Source organism: Malus sylvestris, chromosome 1 (assembly GCF_916048215.2).
Source record: "Malus sylvestris chromosome 1, drMalSylv7.2, whole genome shotgun sequence".
NCBI classification, from domain to species: domain Eukaryota; kingdom Viridiplantae; phylum Streptophyta; class Magnoliopsida; order Rosales; family Rosaceae; genus Malus; species Malus sylvestris.
This window is the reverse complement of record NC_062260.1, coordinates 18,928,395-18,944,762: the sequence shown is the minus strand read 5'-3', so window position 1 is coordinate 18,944,762 and position 16,368 is coordinate 18,928,395. Positions and strand designations below refer to the sequence as shown.

General features: G+C 37.2%; 2 protein-coding genes across 2 annotated transcripts in view; one reads left to right on the top strand and one right to left on the bottom strand.

Moving 5' to 3' along the window:
• Nucleotides 1–16,368, bottom strand: part of LOC126622555 (putative receptor-like protein kinase At3g47110) — a 77,533-nt gene that overhangs the window by 10,135 nt on the left and 51,030 nt on the right. The window lies entirely within an intron of this gene.
• Nucleotides 3,103–5,282, top strand: LOC126622636 (WAT1-related protein At3g30340-like). The gene is made up of 6 exons (XM_050291403.1): nucleotides 3,103–3,331; nucleotides 3,481–3,543; nucleotides 3,651–3,767; nucleotides 4,079–4,502; nucleotides 4,750–4,901; nucleotides 4,997–5,282. Exons 1-6 carry the CDS (start codon nucleotides 3,150–3,152, stop codon nucleotides 5,175–5,177), a joined length of 1,119 nt encoding a protein of 372 aa, XP_050147360.1. The 5' UTR covers nucleotides 3,103–3,149; the 3' UTR covers nucleotides 5,178–5,282.

Below are 16,368 nucleotides of genomic sequence, written 5' to 3'. Positions count from 1 at the left end.
ACTCAATTTGAGGCTTGAGCATGCTTGGTACATATTCTGGAGGCGGGGTATGTTAGATATACGGATACTTGGTGAAGTCACGTGTCGATCCTGGACGTATGTCAGGATCGGGGCGTGACATGGAACACAAAATGAATTGTAATTGTAGAGTCTGATTCCACCAGTACTTTAGGAATCCAAAATTTCCATGCCAATTGTAAGCCCAAGTAAAGACCTCATAGTTCAACAGTGAGAACCTCACATGTGCCCAAATTGGCACAAAACCTAGTAATCCATTTACCATCAAAATCTCTTAAAACACCACATGCTCCAATAGAATTATTATTTCCCTTCTTGCAACCCTCAACATTAAGCTTAACCCAACCCGAACGAGGAACAACCCAATGGAGAAAAGATTCAATTCTATGCGGTTTTATCAATCTTGTGAGTATTAGCCCTTAACCTGCTCCAATAGAATTATTATTTTGTTGTTAGAATGATACTCATTCTTTGTAAGCATGGTCTAAAATATCCATAATATCCCGATATTTCCATCGAAATTTCCGTGTTTTTGGACTACCGATATTTCCGATATCATCGATATTTTAGACCTTGCTAAGTCACTCATGTATCTTACCATGCAATGTATAAATTGTAAAATATTGTACTAATTCATTATATATAAATGATTATGGTGTGTTTAAACTTCTTTCATTAATTACTATATATTTTCTACACTCACAATGTTTGCCAGCTCGCTAAATAATCAACTTAAATCAGTTATATCTATCATGCAATGCATTTCCTTCCAATTTTTTGTGATAAACTAATAGATAATTGACTAAATAAACATCCTGCAAAGTTTCAATAAAAATTTCCAAGTTTTTCTTACAATTTCCGTGGTTTTTATTCAATTTTTATCGACATCGATAATATCCCGATATTTCCATCGAAATTTCCGTGTTTTTGGACTACCGATATTTCCGATATCATCGATATTTCCGATATCATCGATATTTAATACCTTGTTTGTAAGTCAAGCTAATTCCAACGGTGAGGAACGGTGCGAAGATGAGTTAGGACCACATGTCAAGGGTTCTTATCCATATCTTAATAACAAAACAATTCAATGGAGCTAAACTACACTAGTGAAATGCTTCAATGGTACGTAAAGGGGTGATTGTGTGCTGAGTTGTAAACTCATACGTCTTAGTAGGTTTGGATCCTCCTACATGCATAAACATCTAAATTTAATTAGTACATACGTGTAGTTAGTTGATGATTGCAAATTGCACGATATGGAGTTTACTTCAATGGCATGTATATGGAATGGATATGTTACATATGGGTACCAAAACTATTATGGTAGATATTAGATTGATTAGGTAGCACTAGGTATCCCTTCTGTCTCTTCCCTATTTCCAACTTTCTTGATTCATAACTTTCTCTATTCTAAACAAGTAAACTTTCATTCTTACTTTTAAACCTTATTGGGTGGTTGCGTTAACTTTGTACTAGATAAGAGTTCTGATCGTTAGAGTTAACTATGAAAAACACAAAAACAATATATCTTTATTTGGTGTAACTACTTGAGCTGGATGAGAGGAAACTTTCACGTCCGGTTTTGAAAGGGGAAGATCCTATAGGATCCTATCCAATTTTTTCTTTTGCTAGGCCCTTATACTTTCACTTCACATAGCGGCTAGTTTGAGTCTGCATATGATCATAACTTGATGTAACGAAAGGCCTCTGCCTGCACTGCTTTTCTATACTGTCACACACATATCAGATGGATTCTGGAATACTACTAACCACACACACACACACACATATATATATATATATATATGCATGTATGTATATATATATGCATGTATGTATATTACCATTTTAGGCATGCGTTTGGCACATCAGCAGCATTGTTTTATGAGTTAAATAGCAAAATATATGGCCTGTCCATCCACCTAGCCAGCAATAACCATTAGCTTTCTTCGACCAAAAAAGAAACCATTAGCTTTTTATATATATATCTTTTTTTCTAACATGTGACATATTGTTTTTTTTTTGTTGTAAAAATGTGACATATTGTTCTTCAAAACAATGCAATAGTAATATTGCATTCTTTACAGGAAGTATTAGATACTACTTTGAAGATATGGTAGCTAGTGTATTCATATCAGCCACCAGTGCTTTTCGGAAAGATGCTCATTGATGCAGTATTGTTTCGTCCACATTAATCTCCCATAAATTATTCAAAAGAAAAGAAAAAGGTAGACTGGCAAAAACCAAGAGAACGGTCAATGCTTTTGCTTTTTATGCGTAAAAACCTATATTTTCTTTAACGATAATGTTACATCAGACAATCGTATAAACGTGGAGAGAATCTTGTCGTAGATAATTTTATTAATATCGACTTGTCTTCTTCAATTTTAACATGACATAATTCTTGTCTCCCGGCGGCTCATATTACTTTGTTTTTGTTTGTATCATTTCTGTTTTTGTTTCAAGAAATGTAAGGTTTATGTCTCCATTTTTTTTCATGCATTCTTTTTTAGTCTTTGTTTTATGAGAGGTAAAATTTATGTCATCGTAAATAGGTGTAACTTGTTTTTTCGTTATCATAAAAAAAAATTCGTACTGTCGAGTTTCCCAAAAAGAAAAATTATAATATAATCATAATAAAGCATTAATCTGTTTGATTCTTATGAATTACTAAAAGGCTTTCAAATCAAGTGAATTTTTTCGTAAATGATCTTGAGATGATGAAAAAGATAATGAACGGTTATGATTATAATATTTATATTACAAAATAATATCACAAAGTTAAAAAGTGTTCAAGAACAATACTCTTATTTATAAAAGAAATATAAATAAAATGAAATGTGGAATTGATATTTATCTGAGGTTATAGATAGTGATGCACTAATAGGAGAAGAAGCTTGTTAATTGATTCTTTGCTTAACTTTTACGACAAAGTTGTGGGTAAAAAAAAATTGCATGTTGATTGCATCAACCTGTGGAAATGATGCCAAGAATATTAACCATTCATAGCCACCCCATGTATGTGGAAAGGAAGCTGGTTGGTTTACCTATAAATATATATAAGCACAGAACGAGTCTAATAACTTACTGCATTATGCTTTGAAACAAAATATTTCTATATAATTACGATGAATTGCATGGGAAAATGGAAGTCTATTTTTGTCATGCTGGTCATTAACCTTGCATTTGCTATAGTAAATATTTTGCTTAAGAAGACTATTGATGGTGGATTAGGCGGTTTGATTATTGTTACTTATCGACAGTCGATTTCTGCTGTTTTCTTGACACCAATTGCTTTCTTTTGGGAGAGGTAAAACCTTATATACTTACGATTCGTTTCTATATGTATCATATTAATTTGCTAGTCGTCTCAACTCTGTAAAAAAATATGATCAGTAAATATGGTATTAGCAACTACTACTAAGCATATAGTTTTTTATTTTTTTTATTTTTTTGCAGGAAAAGTAGAACTGAGCTTACATCTCAAATCTTATGCCACCTTTTCATCAGTGCTCTAATTGGGTTAGTAGTGGTACTTTAAGGTTTCTTTGATTTATTTTTTTATGTTATTTCATTTGATGTTATCTTTTATGTGATTTTTTTTTATGGCAAATATTTGTGTCTTTCAGGATAACTTTCACGCATTACTTATTTCTTCTTGGACTTCAGTACACCTCTGCGACATATTCCTGTGCATTCATCAACATGGTGCCCGTCAACACTTTCCTCTTGGCTCTACCATTTGGGTAAAGTACAAAGAATAAGTTATTAGTCTGATTAGTTATCTGAAATGGGTATTGGAATAATTCGGACTTTGAATCTCCTCTATGTTTAAAAATATACATGCAAACCGAAAGGCATGTGAGTTTCACATTACAATTCGTAAACCGATACCTGAAACACTTTAAACTAGATTTATTAGGGACTGTACGTAGTGATCCCATACTCATTCATTTTCTCTCATGTTTTGCATTCCTCCATTCACAACTTCTCATATTCTAAGTTGGTAAACATGTCGTTATTGGAATTAACTTGGTTTTTGGACTTGAGTTTCCAGACTAGAGAAAGTGAACATAAAGAAAAAGGGTGGGATCGCTAAAGTCCTCGGTGCCCTAATATGTATTGGTGGAGCTGTGTCATTGATCTTGTACAAAGGAATGCCATTAACCAACCAACATTCAGAATCTACAGTTCAAATGCAAAACCATGCCAATACAACGACTTTTTCATCAGCCAAGAAGAGTGATAGGTGGGCTGTGGGTTCAGTATTTTTGGCATCAGGCTGCCTCTTGTGGTCTTCATGGTTCCTCATCCAAGCAAAGATCGGCAAGAGCTACCCTTTTCAGTACGCTAGCACCGCGATTTTGTCCTTCTTCAGCGTCATTCAATCCGCCATCTTGTGCTTCATTACACAGAGGCACATCGTCATGTCAATGTGGATTCTCAAGGGCAAGTTGGAGATCTTAAGTGTCGCATATACTGTAAGTATTTTCTTCTGCATCTACTATAATCTTCACCGTTCAAATCTTTCTTAGCCAGTGTGAGCTTGAGCTTTTTAGGGTTTAATGGTTTCTAACATGCATGGTTTCTCCTTCTAGCTAACAGCTACTGTTTTAACAGCTAGTACATGTGTTGGATTATTTCGATTTCATCAAGTAATCCATTCAAATGCTATGATCTAGAATTCTTCAAGAACTAATTAGGGTTTCATGTGTATTGACGTTGCAGGGAATAGTAGGATCAGGCTTGTGCTACGTAGGGATGTCATGGTGTGTGAAACAAAAGGGTGCACTCTTCACAGCAGCATTTACCCCCGCCACCCAGATGTTCGTGGCTATGTTGGAATTCTCTTTCTTGCACGGACAAATTTACCTCGGAAGGTAATTATTCACTCAATTATATTTGACATATAATTAATTTTGATTATCTTCATATTAACCCGTTGCCAATTAAATTTTGGCATTTAATTTACCAGCGTGGTGGGATCTGTCACTGTCATAATTGGCATGTACATTTTACTGTGGGGTAAAAACAAGGATCAAAAGGAAATGATGATCAAACAGACACAAGCAGATGATCAAGATCAAGAAAGTGGTCCAATGCCACTAGGCATGCCCCTTGATGTAAATAAAGGACAATACTTGGGTACTGGCTAGGCAGTACCCAATTTTCACTGACTACAATGTAGCTCCGTAGAGTTAAAACATGTGTCCCACTTTCTTTATTAAAACTAGCAACCAAACACCCTCGTGTTTAAGGAAGACATGCATCCAAACAACCCATTTATTCCTTTCATCCCCAACATCTCTGCACGTCTGTGTGCCATGGTTGCCATTGCTCTCATCATCACCATTCCGTTTCAAACATAAGCACAAACACAAACAATAATCCAACAATAATTTACCCATTTGAAAACCCAATTTTTTTTTTCAAATTAGCTACGGGGTTGAGAGGATTACATTGCTAATAACTAATCCTACACTTAAGGTATTAGTTCAACAAAAAATAATCCTATAATTAGGTGATTATGTGTACTCATTATTATAAAAACCTCCGCCTACCGCCGCCTAGGCGTTAGGTTGTTAGCTACCATCTCGATTAATTCCTAGGCATTTGAAAATTAAGAAAGGGTGCCTAAACTTGTTTAGACGCCCTCCTAGACCGTCTTGTCACCCGTCTAGCCCTCCTAGACCCGTCAAGGCACCTGCCTAGATCACGATTCTCACTTAGATAGAAAATAGATAATTTCTATTTTGCATTTTTTTTCTTCAATAAATTGTAAGAGACTTGTTGAATATTTAGATGAACATACATTATATGCTTATTCCCTATGTTTTCATTATATTCCAACACTTTATAATCTATGTGTCCTTCTATTTAGTATTTATGTATTCCAATGAAATTATATATATATATATATATATATATTTTTTTTTTTTATGTGTATGCAGACGCTTATTTATATATGATATATAATAAATTTACTTAAATATGCTTATTTCGCCTAAGCTTCGCTAAGCACCAGCCCGATGTTCGACTAACGTCTTTTAGAACCTTGTGTGTACTTACTACAATTTATGAGGATCCCGAGGATCCTCTTTGTGAGGATCTCGATTATCCTTCAGTAGTGTCTGTTTATCATATATTGTGCGGTCATTTTTCATCAGATACTTTTTATATTTAATTTTAAATAAAAAATTTACAATGATTTCTGACCATACGATATATGATAAACTAACACGATTAGAGAATCCCTGAGATCCTCACAAAAAGAATCCGGAGAAGATCCTCATTCAATTTATTAGGGGTGGTTCGGTATGGGATCCCATACCGAAACCCTTATCCCGATTCCCAAAGAAAAATTTTTGGGATTCCCAATTTCAATACCGATCCCAAACCAAATTTTCGGGAATCCCAATTTTCGGGAATCCCGAAATGGTTTTGGGCTTTTAGGCTTTTGGGCTTTTGGACAAAAATCCAATATTGGGCCATGCCCAGAATCTGTCCGCCCATCCTAGTAATGAATATGTTCAATTGTGTAGTCAATTCAACAGCCCATAGCCCATATGGGCTTAACCTGATTCAACAAAAAACAATTTTGGGTAGCTGCTGTTGTAGGATTAAATGAGCAGCTAAGTAGATGTAGCAATAGTGAAGTAGAACATGTCAAATCTGTGTACAAATCTATTTTAAAGCAATTTGCCAATCTATGCACAATAGCATTTACCTATTTAATTTCTACTACACATGCATGAATAAAAATAAATTAAGTACCAAATCCAAAAGAAAAAATATTAGTTACAAGCCAAGGTTTTAAAATAAATAATAACAAACTCAAAAGCAAAAAAAATTAGTTACAAGCCAAAGTTTCAATAATTAAGTTACAAATCAAAAGCAAGAAAACAAAGCCTAAAATTTATGAAGATTGTTGGCCTCTTCGGCTCCTTCGGCCCCTTGATCTTGTTGATGCTTGTGGTTGCTCCCTTCTTGTTGGTACTTGTAGTTGTACTCTTCCCCTTGATGGTTGAGCCCTTCCCCTTACAATGGGTGGTCGTGGTCGTGGAGGTAGTGATTGATTTTGACGTTGTTGAACTTGAACTTGAGGTGGTCGAGGAGGTGGAGGTGGCATTTCATTTTCTTGTGTTGTATTCTCCTCACCTCCCAAATTAGCCGTGCCTAAAACAATAAACCACAAATCATTTACATTGAATTATAGTCTAATAGATAATAAATACTAAGAAAATAAAAGAGGAAATTAAATTGTTTACTTACTTCTTTCTAAGCGTTCAAGCTCCTTGTAGAAATGGAATTCGTCAAGTGTAGGCTTCTTGTAGAAACAAAAGTCCTTTCCTCTAAGCCAATCACTAGTACACATTAAAGCCTCAACTGTTTTAGGTGTTAAGGAAGTTCTAAAAGGATCAACAACTCTCCCACCAAGACTAAAGGCATTCTCACTAGCAACGGTGCTACTAGGAAGGGCCAATACATCCTTAGCAACTTTACTTAGAGTTGGATATTGAGCACAATTTCCTTTCCACCAATCCAAAAGATTGAAACCCTCATATGTTAGGCTTTGATGTGGATCATTGAAGTACATATCCACTTCATTGGCAATCTCATTTTGTTATGACTCCGCTCTCTTTCGTTGGATCTTCTTTGCCATCCTTGAAGCAACATCAATATCTTCGATCACACCCCCCACATCATCTAGTACAACACTTGATCTTTGCTCCACATTTGAGGTAGCACTACTACTAGTACTACTAGTACTACTACTACTAAGGACCACTCCCTCCTTATATGCATTATACAACTCGGTTACATAGCCTTTAAACCTTACTTTCTCCTCCTTTATTTTGTCCCATTCATAGCCAAGCTCTTCTAGATTTGTCTCCAACATATCAAATTTGTACCTCAGGTCGAGTACTTGGGCTACAAAGAGAATAGGATTCACCTTTTCAATGTGACCCCAATATTTGTCAAACTTGAGCTTCATTGAGGTGGCCACACTTTGCAAAGTGGCATTAGAGGCGTTTAAAATTTGTTCTTGTATCTCCACTTGCAAGGCAATCACCGTGCTAAGTATTAAGTGTGATGTTGGAGTAAGGGTTGCACTCAATGTCAAGGTGGCATCATAAAACTTTTTAAGAAAATGAGCAAAACTCATCGTCCTTTCCCAATCATCCACCTCCGGAGGACCCACCTGCTTGGCCTTTCTTGTCACCCCATCAACCTCTTTCGAAACCTCCTATTTAAAGTAAGCAATAAAAGAGTCACACTCAAACGCCATCTTAAAGAACACTTCTTTAAACTTGAAAGCACTATTAAGCATTTCATACGTGGCATTCCACCTTATGACAACATCAAAAGGGATACTTGACATCCTATCAAATCTCAACAAGACAATATTCCCTAAAAGACTCCAACCTTGCCGAGGATGTGTGTATAAACTTCACACAATTTCTTATGGCATCAATTTCACTACTAAGCTCTGTCATTCCATCCTTAACTATCAAATTGAGGATGTGACAAGCGCACCTCATGTGCAAGTGAGCCCCGTCAAGTAAAAGAGTACCATTTGACTTGAGTCTTCTTTTCATGTATGCAATAGCGGTGGCATTTGCACTAGCATTGTCAACGGTAATGCTAAACACCTTGTCTATGCCCCAATCATTCAAGCAAACCTCTAGACATCTTCCAATATCATCACCCTTGTGAGAAGTAACTTGGACAAAGTTTAAGATACTCTTATGCAACCCCCAATTAGTGTCCAAAAAATGGGCCGTGATGACCATGTAGTTTATCATTTGAATCGAGGTCCAAGTGTCGGTTGTAATACTCACTCTCAACCCCTCAATCACACTTTTTATTTTTGCCTTCTCTTCAACATACAACTCCAAAACCGCCGCCGCCACCACCTTATGTCTATTAGGAAGTTTGTACTTTGGATTCAAGTCACGAATAAAATCTTGAAAGTCCTCTTGATCAACCAACCTAAAAGGCATCTCCGTTATTATAATCCACCTCACACATCTCCCATCAAGTCTTTTTTGATTGAAAGTGTGAGTGACAACCGGACCTTCCATCCTCGCTTGTGTCAATGTAGGTTGGTTCGGATCCACATTCTCAAAGAGACTAGAACCTGGGCATTTCCTCAAATGCTCAAGAATTCCCGTTGTCCCATGAGTTATAGGGTGTGCCGGTACTAAGAGTTTGCAATGCTTGCATTCAGCCATGAAAGATTTCTCCCCATTATTATCGGTGATCGTTACCCTCTTAGCATCATTCCATGCCAGACTTGGACCCTTTCTCCTGTTGCCCTTTTTCGGAGGAGAACACTCCCATTGTCTCACTACTTCTACTTCCTCTTCCTCCTCTTCCCCCTCTTCCACTTCCCCCTCTTCCCCCTCTTCTTCTATTTGTTCTAATGCAATATTCTCCCCTGTATCCAGATCATCATCCCAAGAATCTACATAATAATCATTATGCAAATAATCTTGAGGTGAAGGAGTGCCTAGTTGAAGGGTACCACTAGGTTGGGTTTGTTTTCGTTTTCCTAATACTGAGACCATATGTGTAATAGATTGGCTACTAGACCTGTCCATCCTACCTAACAAATAAAATAACAATGCACATCAATATATATCACAACCACAGTTCAGCATATATCCAAATTCCAATCAATAATCTGAGCATAGAAAAATCTGAGCATTCAACATAGAAACATCTAAGCATTCAACATAGCATTAAAAAATCTGAGCATATATCGTGTATTTGAACTAGAAAGCAAATAAAATCCAGCTTGTTTCTAAATTAGGAGAGCAAATATGTACGTAGTGTAGGTTCAGGGTGAAAATTTGAAAATCATATACTAACTAATTTTCATATAACACATACAAAACTTGAAGCATTAAAGTAATCGCATAGATATGAAAATACTTACACAGTTACACTCCAAGAAGAAACGGCCACACTTTAGCTCGAATACTTGGATCAACACCCTGCATCAGAAAGTAAGTGATTAATATTCAACAGCTGTAAAACATACATCAATTTTAAAGTCAGTTAGACGGAATAATCAGTGAGTTTCCCATCAGTGAGTTTCCCATCTGGTGTAATAATCAGAATCTGAATCCTACAAAATATGAGTAGAGGAAGACTAGGAATAAGTACTTGAATATGACAGTTTTCGACACCGAGAATCAATTGGATACTTCTAGTTCTAGATCGAGCCCCAGGATCACATCTCAAATTTAAAAAATATGAGAAAAACCCCATCTGGGTGCTTAGAAAATGTGGAATCTTAGCTTTTCTTCCTATCCATACAATTTCTAAGTAACAATCCTATTTTCACAGTGCACAATAAAATCAACCAAAATCCAAACATATACATAAAATACAAAAAATCCAAAAATGATAACCCCAAACAAAACAAAAATTACAAATCTAAGTAAATGCATGATCGGAGAACTATAGCTGGAGGACCAAACAACCAAAATAAAGCTCAAAAAATAAGAATTCGAACAAGGCACAGAGCTGGAATAAAATTACCCAGGATCGCGGGGCAAATTGTAATTATGCAAAAATTTCAAAAACCTAGAAATGTTGCTAACTAGAGTTAGCTCAGAGATATGGAGATAGAGAGAGCGCTTACTGGTGAATGTATTTGTCAGCTTCTAGAGAGAGAGAAAGTGGGAGTGAAAGTGAGCGAAATATTTGGAGGCAGAGCGGAGAGAGAGAGAGAAAGAGAGAGAGAGAGAGAGAGAGAGAGAGAGAGCGGTGGCTGTGTGGTGGTAGGCCGGCGGTGGTAGACAGTCAGATCACTTCTAGATGAGAGATGAGGGCCGGTGGTGGTAGACAGTCAGATCACTTCGATGGATGGAGGAAAGGAAACAAATGAACGGAAAGACGAGTACCATTTGGATCTAACCTAAAAACAAATCAACGGCACAAATTAAATCCAAAATAATCAACGGTTGAAATAATTCTCTTATAATTAAAAAATAATATATATATATATATATTATTTTTTTCGGTTCAATATGGGAATACCGAAAAATGGAGATGCAATACCGAATCCCATACCGAAAATTTCGGTTTGGTTCGGGATGACATCCCGAAAACTTCGGGAATTTTGGTTTGGGATCGGGATTTTTTTGGTTTGGTTTGGGATTTTTGGGATTTTTTTCCAGCCCTAAATTTATAGCATAAGGAGTAAATTTGGTACAAAATAAAAATAAGCTAACGTGGAGTCTCGGTCATTGGATCCGTTACAACAATAACACAAAATTGGACTAAACTTAATAATGGCTTTACAAAAGTGGACTTATATCCAATTATGCCTACATTAAATAGTTATGTGTTTTATCCCAATTTTTTTCGAGGGCAAATACGGCCTTTTGCCTTACTAAAACTCACTGCTTGAAACCTAATTCTCCTTCTTCTTGTCTTATATTCTATCGATCCTTGTATAACTACTTATCTAATTGCTATAAAATTTCATTGTTACCCTTTTAAGTAGTTCATATGTTATTCACATAACAAATATGGACAAAAAAATAGATGAAATTTTAAAAATTTGGACCTTGAGAAGATAATTAGCTATTTATAAAAATTTGGAGGAATAAATTGGGTAAAATAAAAGTGCAAAGTAAAAATTGATAGCCACTTATAAGTTCAATGCTAGTGTGATTAAATTTTTAAATCAATTCTTTTTAAACTAGATAACGTTGTGGTTAATGATTATTATTAGTTTTGATTAACGTACTTATTTCTATTAGTAACATATTATTTGATTTGTAAACTTTATTTATTTCGCATTACCCAAAATAAAACAAAAGTAAAATAAAAAGGAAAACTAACAAAAAATCCAAAAAAAAATTCATTTTTTGTTGTGGTTTATTTTTATCTGACAAACTAGAGAGGGCCGACGGCAGTGGGAGAGAGAGAAGAGAGATGTGTGTTTGTAGAATTGTAGGGGAATGTGTGTGTTTTGTTATCCCTCCTACATTGTGCCTTTATTTATAGTAGTAAAGGGAGAGAAGATATCCTTCTCCTCCAAGTAATACAAGTTGTAATAGGAAAGGATAACTAGAATCAAATCTAATCTAGGATTTACACAATCATACTTATTCTAGGAATGTTTACAACACTCCCCCTTGAGTGTGCAAATACTTAAGGTAGATTCAGCATCATGCAGAAGTTGAGGAAGTCGACTCGTCGGCACTAATTCCAAGGAACAACGCTTATTCTCAATAAGGTAGGAACTTGCATAAGTAGTAAGTCTCACTAAAAAACCCCTAAGGCTATGGCAAAAACCCAAGTAGGGACAAAATCCATAGTCTAAGGAAAAATGCGTGAGAAATGCAAAGTCAAAAGAAACGTCTACAGGACGTCATCAGGGATATGACCAGCCCAAGGTGGGTGCCTCGTTAAAACCTAGTTAGGTAGCAAAAACCCAGTGGGAAAAATGCTCCTAATCGTAGGGAAAAAGAGTACATTAAGATTAAGCAAGTATCCAGAAGATACTCCCCCTGAGTTTGACATAATTCCAAAGAGAAATAGCAAAGTTACAACTTAGAAAGTTTACGCATACCAATTCCATGAACAAGCTTCTGAAACGTCACATTCGGTAGTGATTTGGTGAAGAGGTCGGCCAGATTGTCTTGTGATCGGATTTGCGTGACTTCAATCTTCTGATGCTCTTATTGTTGATGTGTAAAGAAGAACTTTGGCACAATATGCTTGGTGTTGTCTCCTTTGATGTAACCCTTCTTGAGCTGTTCGATGCAAGCTGCGTTGTCTTCAAAAATCGTCGTCGGGGCATTAACGACTGGATGAAGATCACAAGAGCTTCGAATATGGCCCATTACTGCTCTCAACCAAAAGCATTCCCAGGTTGCTTCATGTAAGGCGAGAATTTCAGCATGGTTAGACGAAGTGGCAACTAAGGTCTGTTTAGTTGACCTCCAAGATATTGCGGTGCTTCCAACGGTAAAGACATAACCCGTTTGAGAACGCGCCTTGTGCGGATCAGATAAGTATCCAGCGTCGGCATAACTAACAAGGCGAGAATCAACCCGATGAGCATAGGGTGCGGCATCACTCGAGGATTCGTAGGGATAGAATAAGCCCAAATCCGTAGTACCCTTAAGGTAACGGAAGATGTCTTTCACGCCAGTCCAATGTCTGCGTGTTGGTGCATTGCTGTATCTTGCCAAAAGATTAACAGCGAAGGAGATGTCGGGTCTAGTGCATTGAGCTAAGTACAATAAAGCGCCTATCGCACTTAGATAAGGAACTTCAGGCTCCAAAATCTCTTCATCATCCTCATTCGGACAGAAGGGATCTCGCTTTGCATCTAGCGTACGAACGACCATAGGAGTACTCGAAGACTTCGCTTTATCCTCATTAAAACAGCGCAACACCTTCTAGGTGTAGTTCAATTGATGTACTAAGATTCCATCCGAACAATGCTTTATCTCGAGACCGAGACAATATCGAGTCTTTCCTAGATCTTTCATCTCAAATTCCGACTTCAGGTGCGAAGCAGTTCTCGCAAGCTCTTCAGGAGTTCCGATGAGATTCATGTCATCGACATATACTGCAACAATCGCAAATCCGGAATGTGACTTCTTAATGAACACACAAGGGCATAGTTCGTTGTTCACATATCCCTGACTAGTCAAATACTCACTCAGACGGTTATACTACATTCTTCCGGATTGTTTCAAATCGTATAGTGAACGCCTCAGCCGACTTGAGAGCGTGTTCCGGGGTTTGGAAATATTTGAACCAGTCAATGTAAGTCCTTCGGGAACTTTCATATAAATTTCCGTATCAAGATCCCCATAGAGATATGCGGTTACTACGTCCATCAGCTGCATATCCAGTTTTTCAGAAACTACCAAACTGATAAGGTATCGAAAAGTAATCACATCCATAACGGGTGAGTAAGTTTCGTCATAGTCAATCCCGGGGCGTTGTGAGAAACCTTGTGCTACAAGACGAGCTTTGTAACGCACAATTTCGTTCTTCTCATTACGTTTCTGAACGAAAACCCACTTGTAGCCAACGGGCTTTACATGTGGAGGGGTAGGAACTACAGGTCCAAACACCTTACGTTTCGCAAGTGAATCAAGTTCGACTTGGATTGCTTGTTTCCAGTTTGACCAATCAGCTCTACGTCGACATTCATCAATGGAACGCGGTTCAATGTCATCGCTCAACATGATCTCAGTAGCTACTGCAAATGCTAATGCATTGTCAACAATCATCTCATTTCTACGCCACACATCATCTAAGCTAGCATAATAGACCAAAATCTCACGATTCTCAGGATGAGGATTCGTCTCTTCAAGGACGCTTCCATAATCTAGAATTTCCTCATGAGTTGGGTAAAATGAGTAAGCGATAGTCGGATTCACAGTAGGCTCTTCAGGACCTTGTGCCGTGGTTTTCCTCTTCCGGGGGTGTGAATCATTTGAACCAAGGGGTCTGCCACGCTTTTGTGTAGGGGCAAATGATTGGCTAGCCGCTAATGTACGTGGATCACCAGAATTGGCGTCCCGGGCTTTCAGGAGGGTAGTCCGTCGTACATTTGGTACATCTATCTTTGCAGGCGTATTCGCAGCTGGAATATGTGATCTTGTCACCCGCGCTAGATCGGTGAAAGCATCTGGCATGCTCTGAGCTATGCTCTGGAGATCTAATATGCGCTGCACTTCAGCTTCAGACTGAGCGGTACGGGGATCTAAATGAGACAAAGTGGGAGTCGTCCACGATAATTCGTGTTGTTCATTAGGAACGTTGACGTTCTTATCTCCCCCTAACGGCGGGAAGACTGTCTCATAGAAGTGACAATCCGCGAAACGAGCGGTAAACAGATCGCCTGTCAAAGGTTCTAAGTAACGAATAATCGAAGGAGAATCATATCCGACATAGATTCCCATCCTTTGCTGAGGCCCCATTGTTGTACGTAAGGGCGGCGAAATCGGCACATAGACCGCACAACCAAAAACGCGTAGATGTGATATGTCGGGTTCGCATTCGGTGACCAACTGAAGGGCACTAAATGGTTGTGTCGCAACAGGCCTCAGGCGGACCAACTTTGTTGCGTGCAATATTGCATGGCCCCAAGCAGCGATCGGGAGCTTGGTACGTATGACCAACGATCGAGCAATCATTTGTAAACGCTTAATGAAAGCCTCTGCCAGGCCGTTCTGGGTGTGAACTGATGCGATGAAAGTTAAGCACTCAAATTAAACCCTCTTTTGACAATTGTAGTATATGTATAAGTAGGATCGTTCTTAAACCGGGGATTAGGAGGGTTTGCTAAAGCCTCTAAACTTACTCAAAAACATAAAAATAAATTAAAAACGTTTGAATAGACTCAAGGGACTCAAAATAGATTCTAAAGACTCAAAACAACTAAAAAACACTCAAAACTGCCTAAAAACTAAAACTAGGCAGTTTCTGACTCTAACACAACTTTGGACGAAATTTGGTTTTTTGACTTGACTCAAAACACTCTAAAACACAAACAAAACAGATTTTAACACTTTGAAACAAGAAAGTAAAAGGGGGATTTTAGTTTTGATGAATTTGAAACAAACAAACAACTTATAAAATTAGACAGATTGTAATACGAATTTAAGAAATGAGATGATGGATGAATTAGTTAGAGATCCGTTCTTCACACATGACACACTTGTATATGAATCGATTTCCAATTGCTTTTCAATTAACTATGATGCTCAACACCCCAAATTAACCGTGATGCACAAATTAACCCTCAGATTTTCCTTTACTCATTGAGTTGGATGAATGCATGCAACAACCCGAATCATTCTCTCAAATTCCCCTATATGAATGCATAATAGAGATACAATCAGAGATCATTACGTTCAATGAAAATCATAAGTGTTGACGAGGCAATTATAACTATGAATGCATGATACATTTGCCAAGAATTCAATTAACGCGATTGTGATAAACAACCTTCACTACTCATGAATATAAACTTGTGACGATTAGGTGAAACTCATTTATATTCTAGCATCTAATTCATGCATGAAAACTAAGTATGCATCCTTAATAAACATACAAGAATTAGTTATGAATAAAATAGATAATTGAATTGCAATCACAACTTATCAAATCACAATTGGAGGAAATCAATTCAAATCTCAAGCATGTTCATGGCTTCAAACTTCCCCCTAACTAAATAGGGGTTTAGCCACTCATAATTGCAACAAAATTAGAAAATAATAAAGTAGACATTGAAAGCAAGAACGAAGTACACCTAAAACGCTCCAAAGTTCCAAGCTTGAAATGCCAAGGACCTTT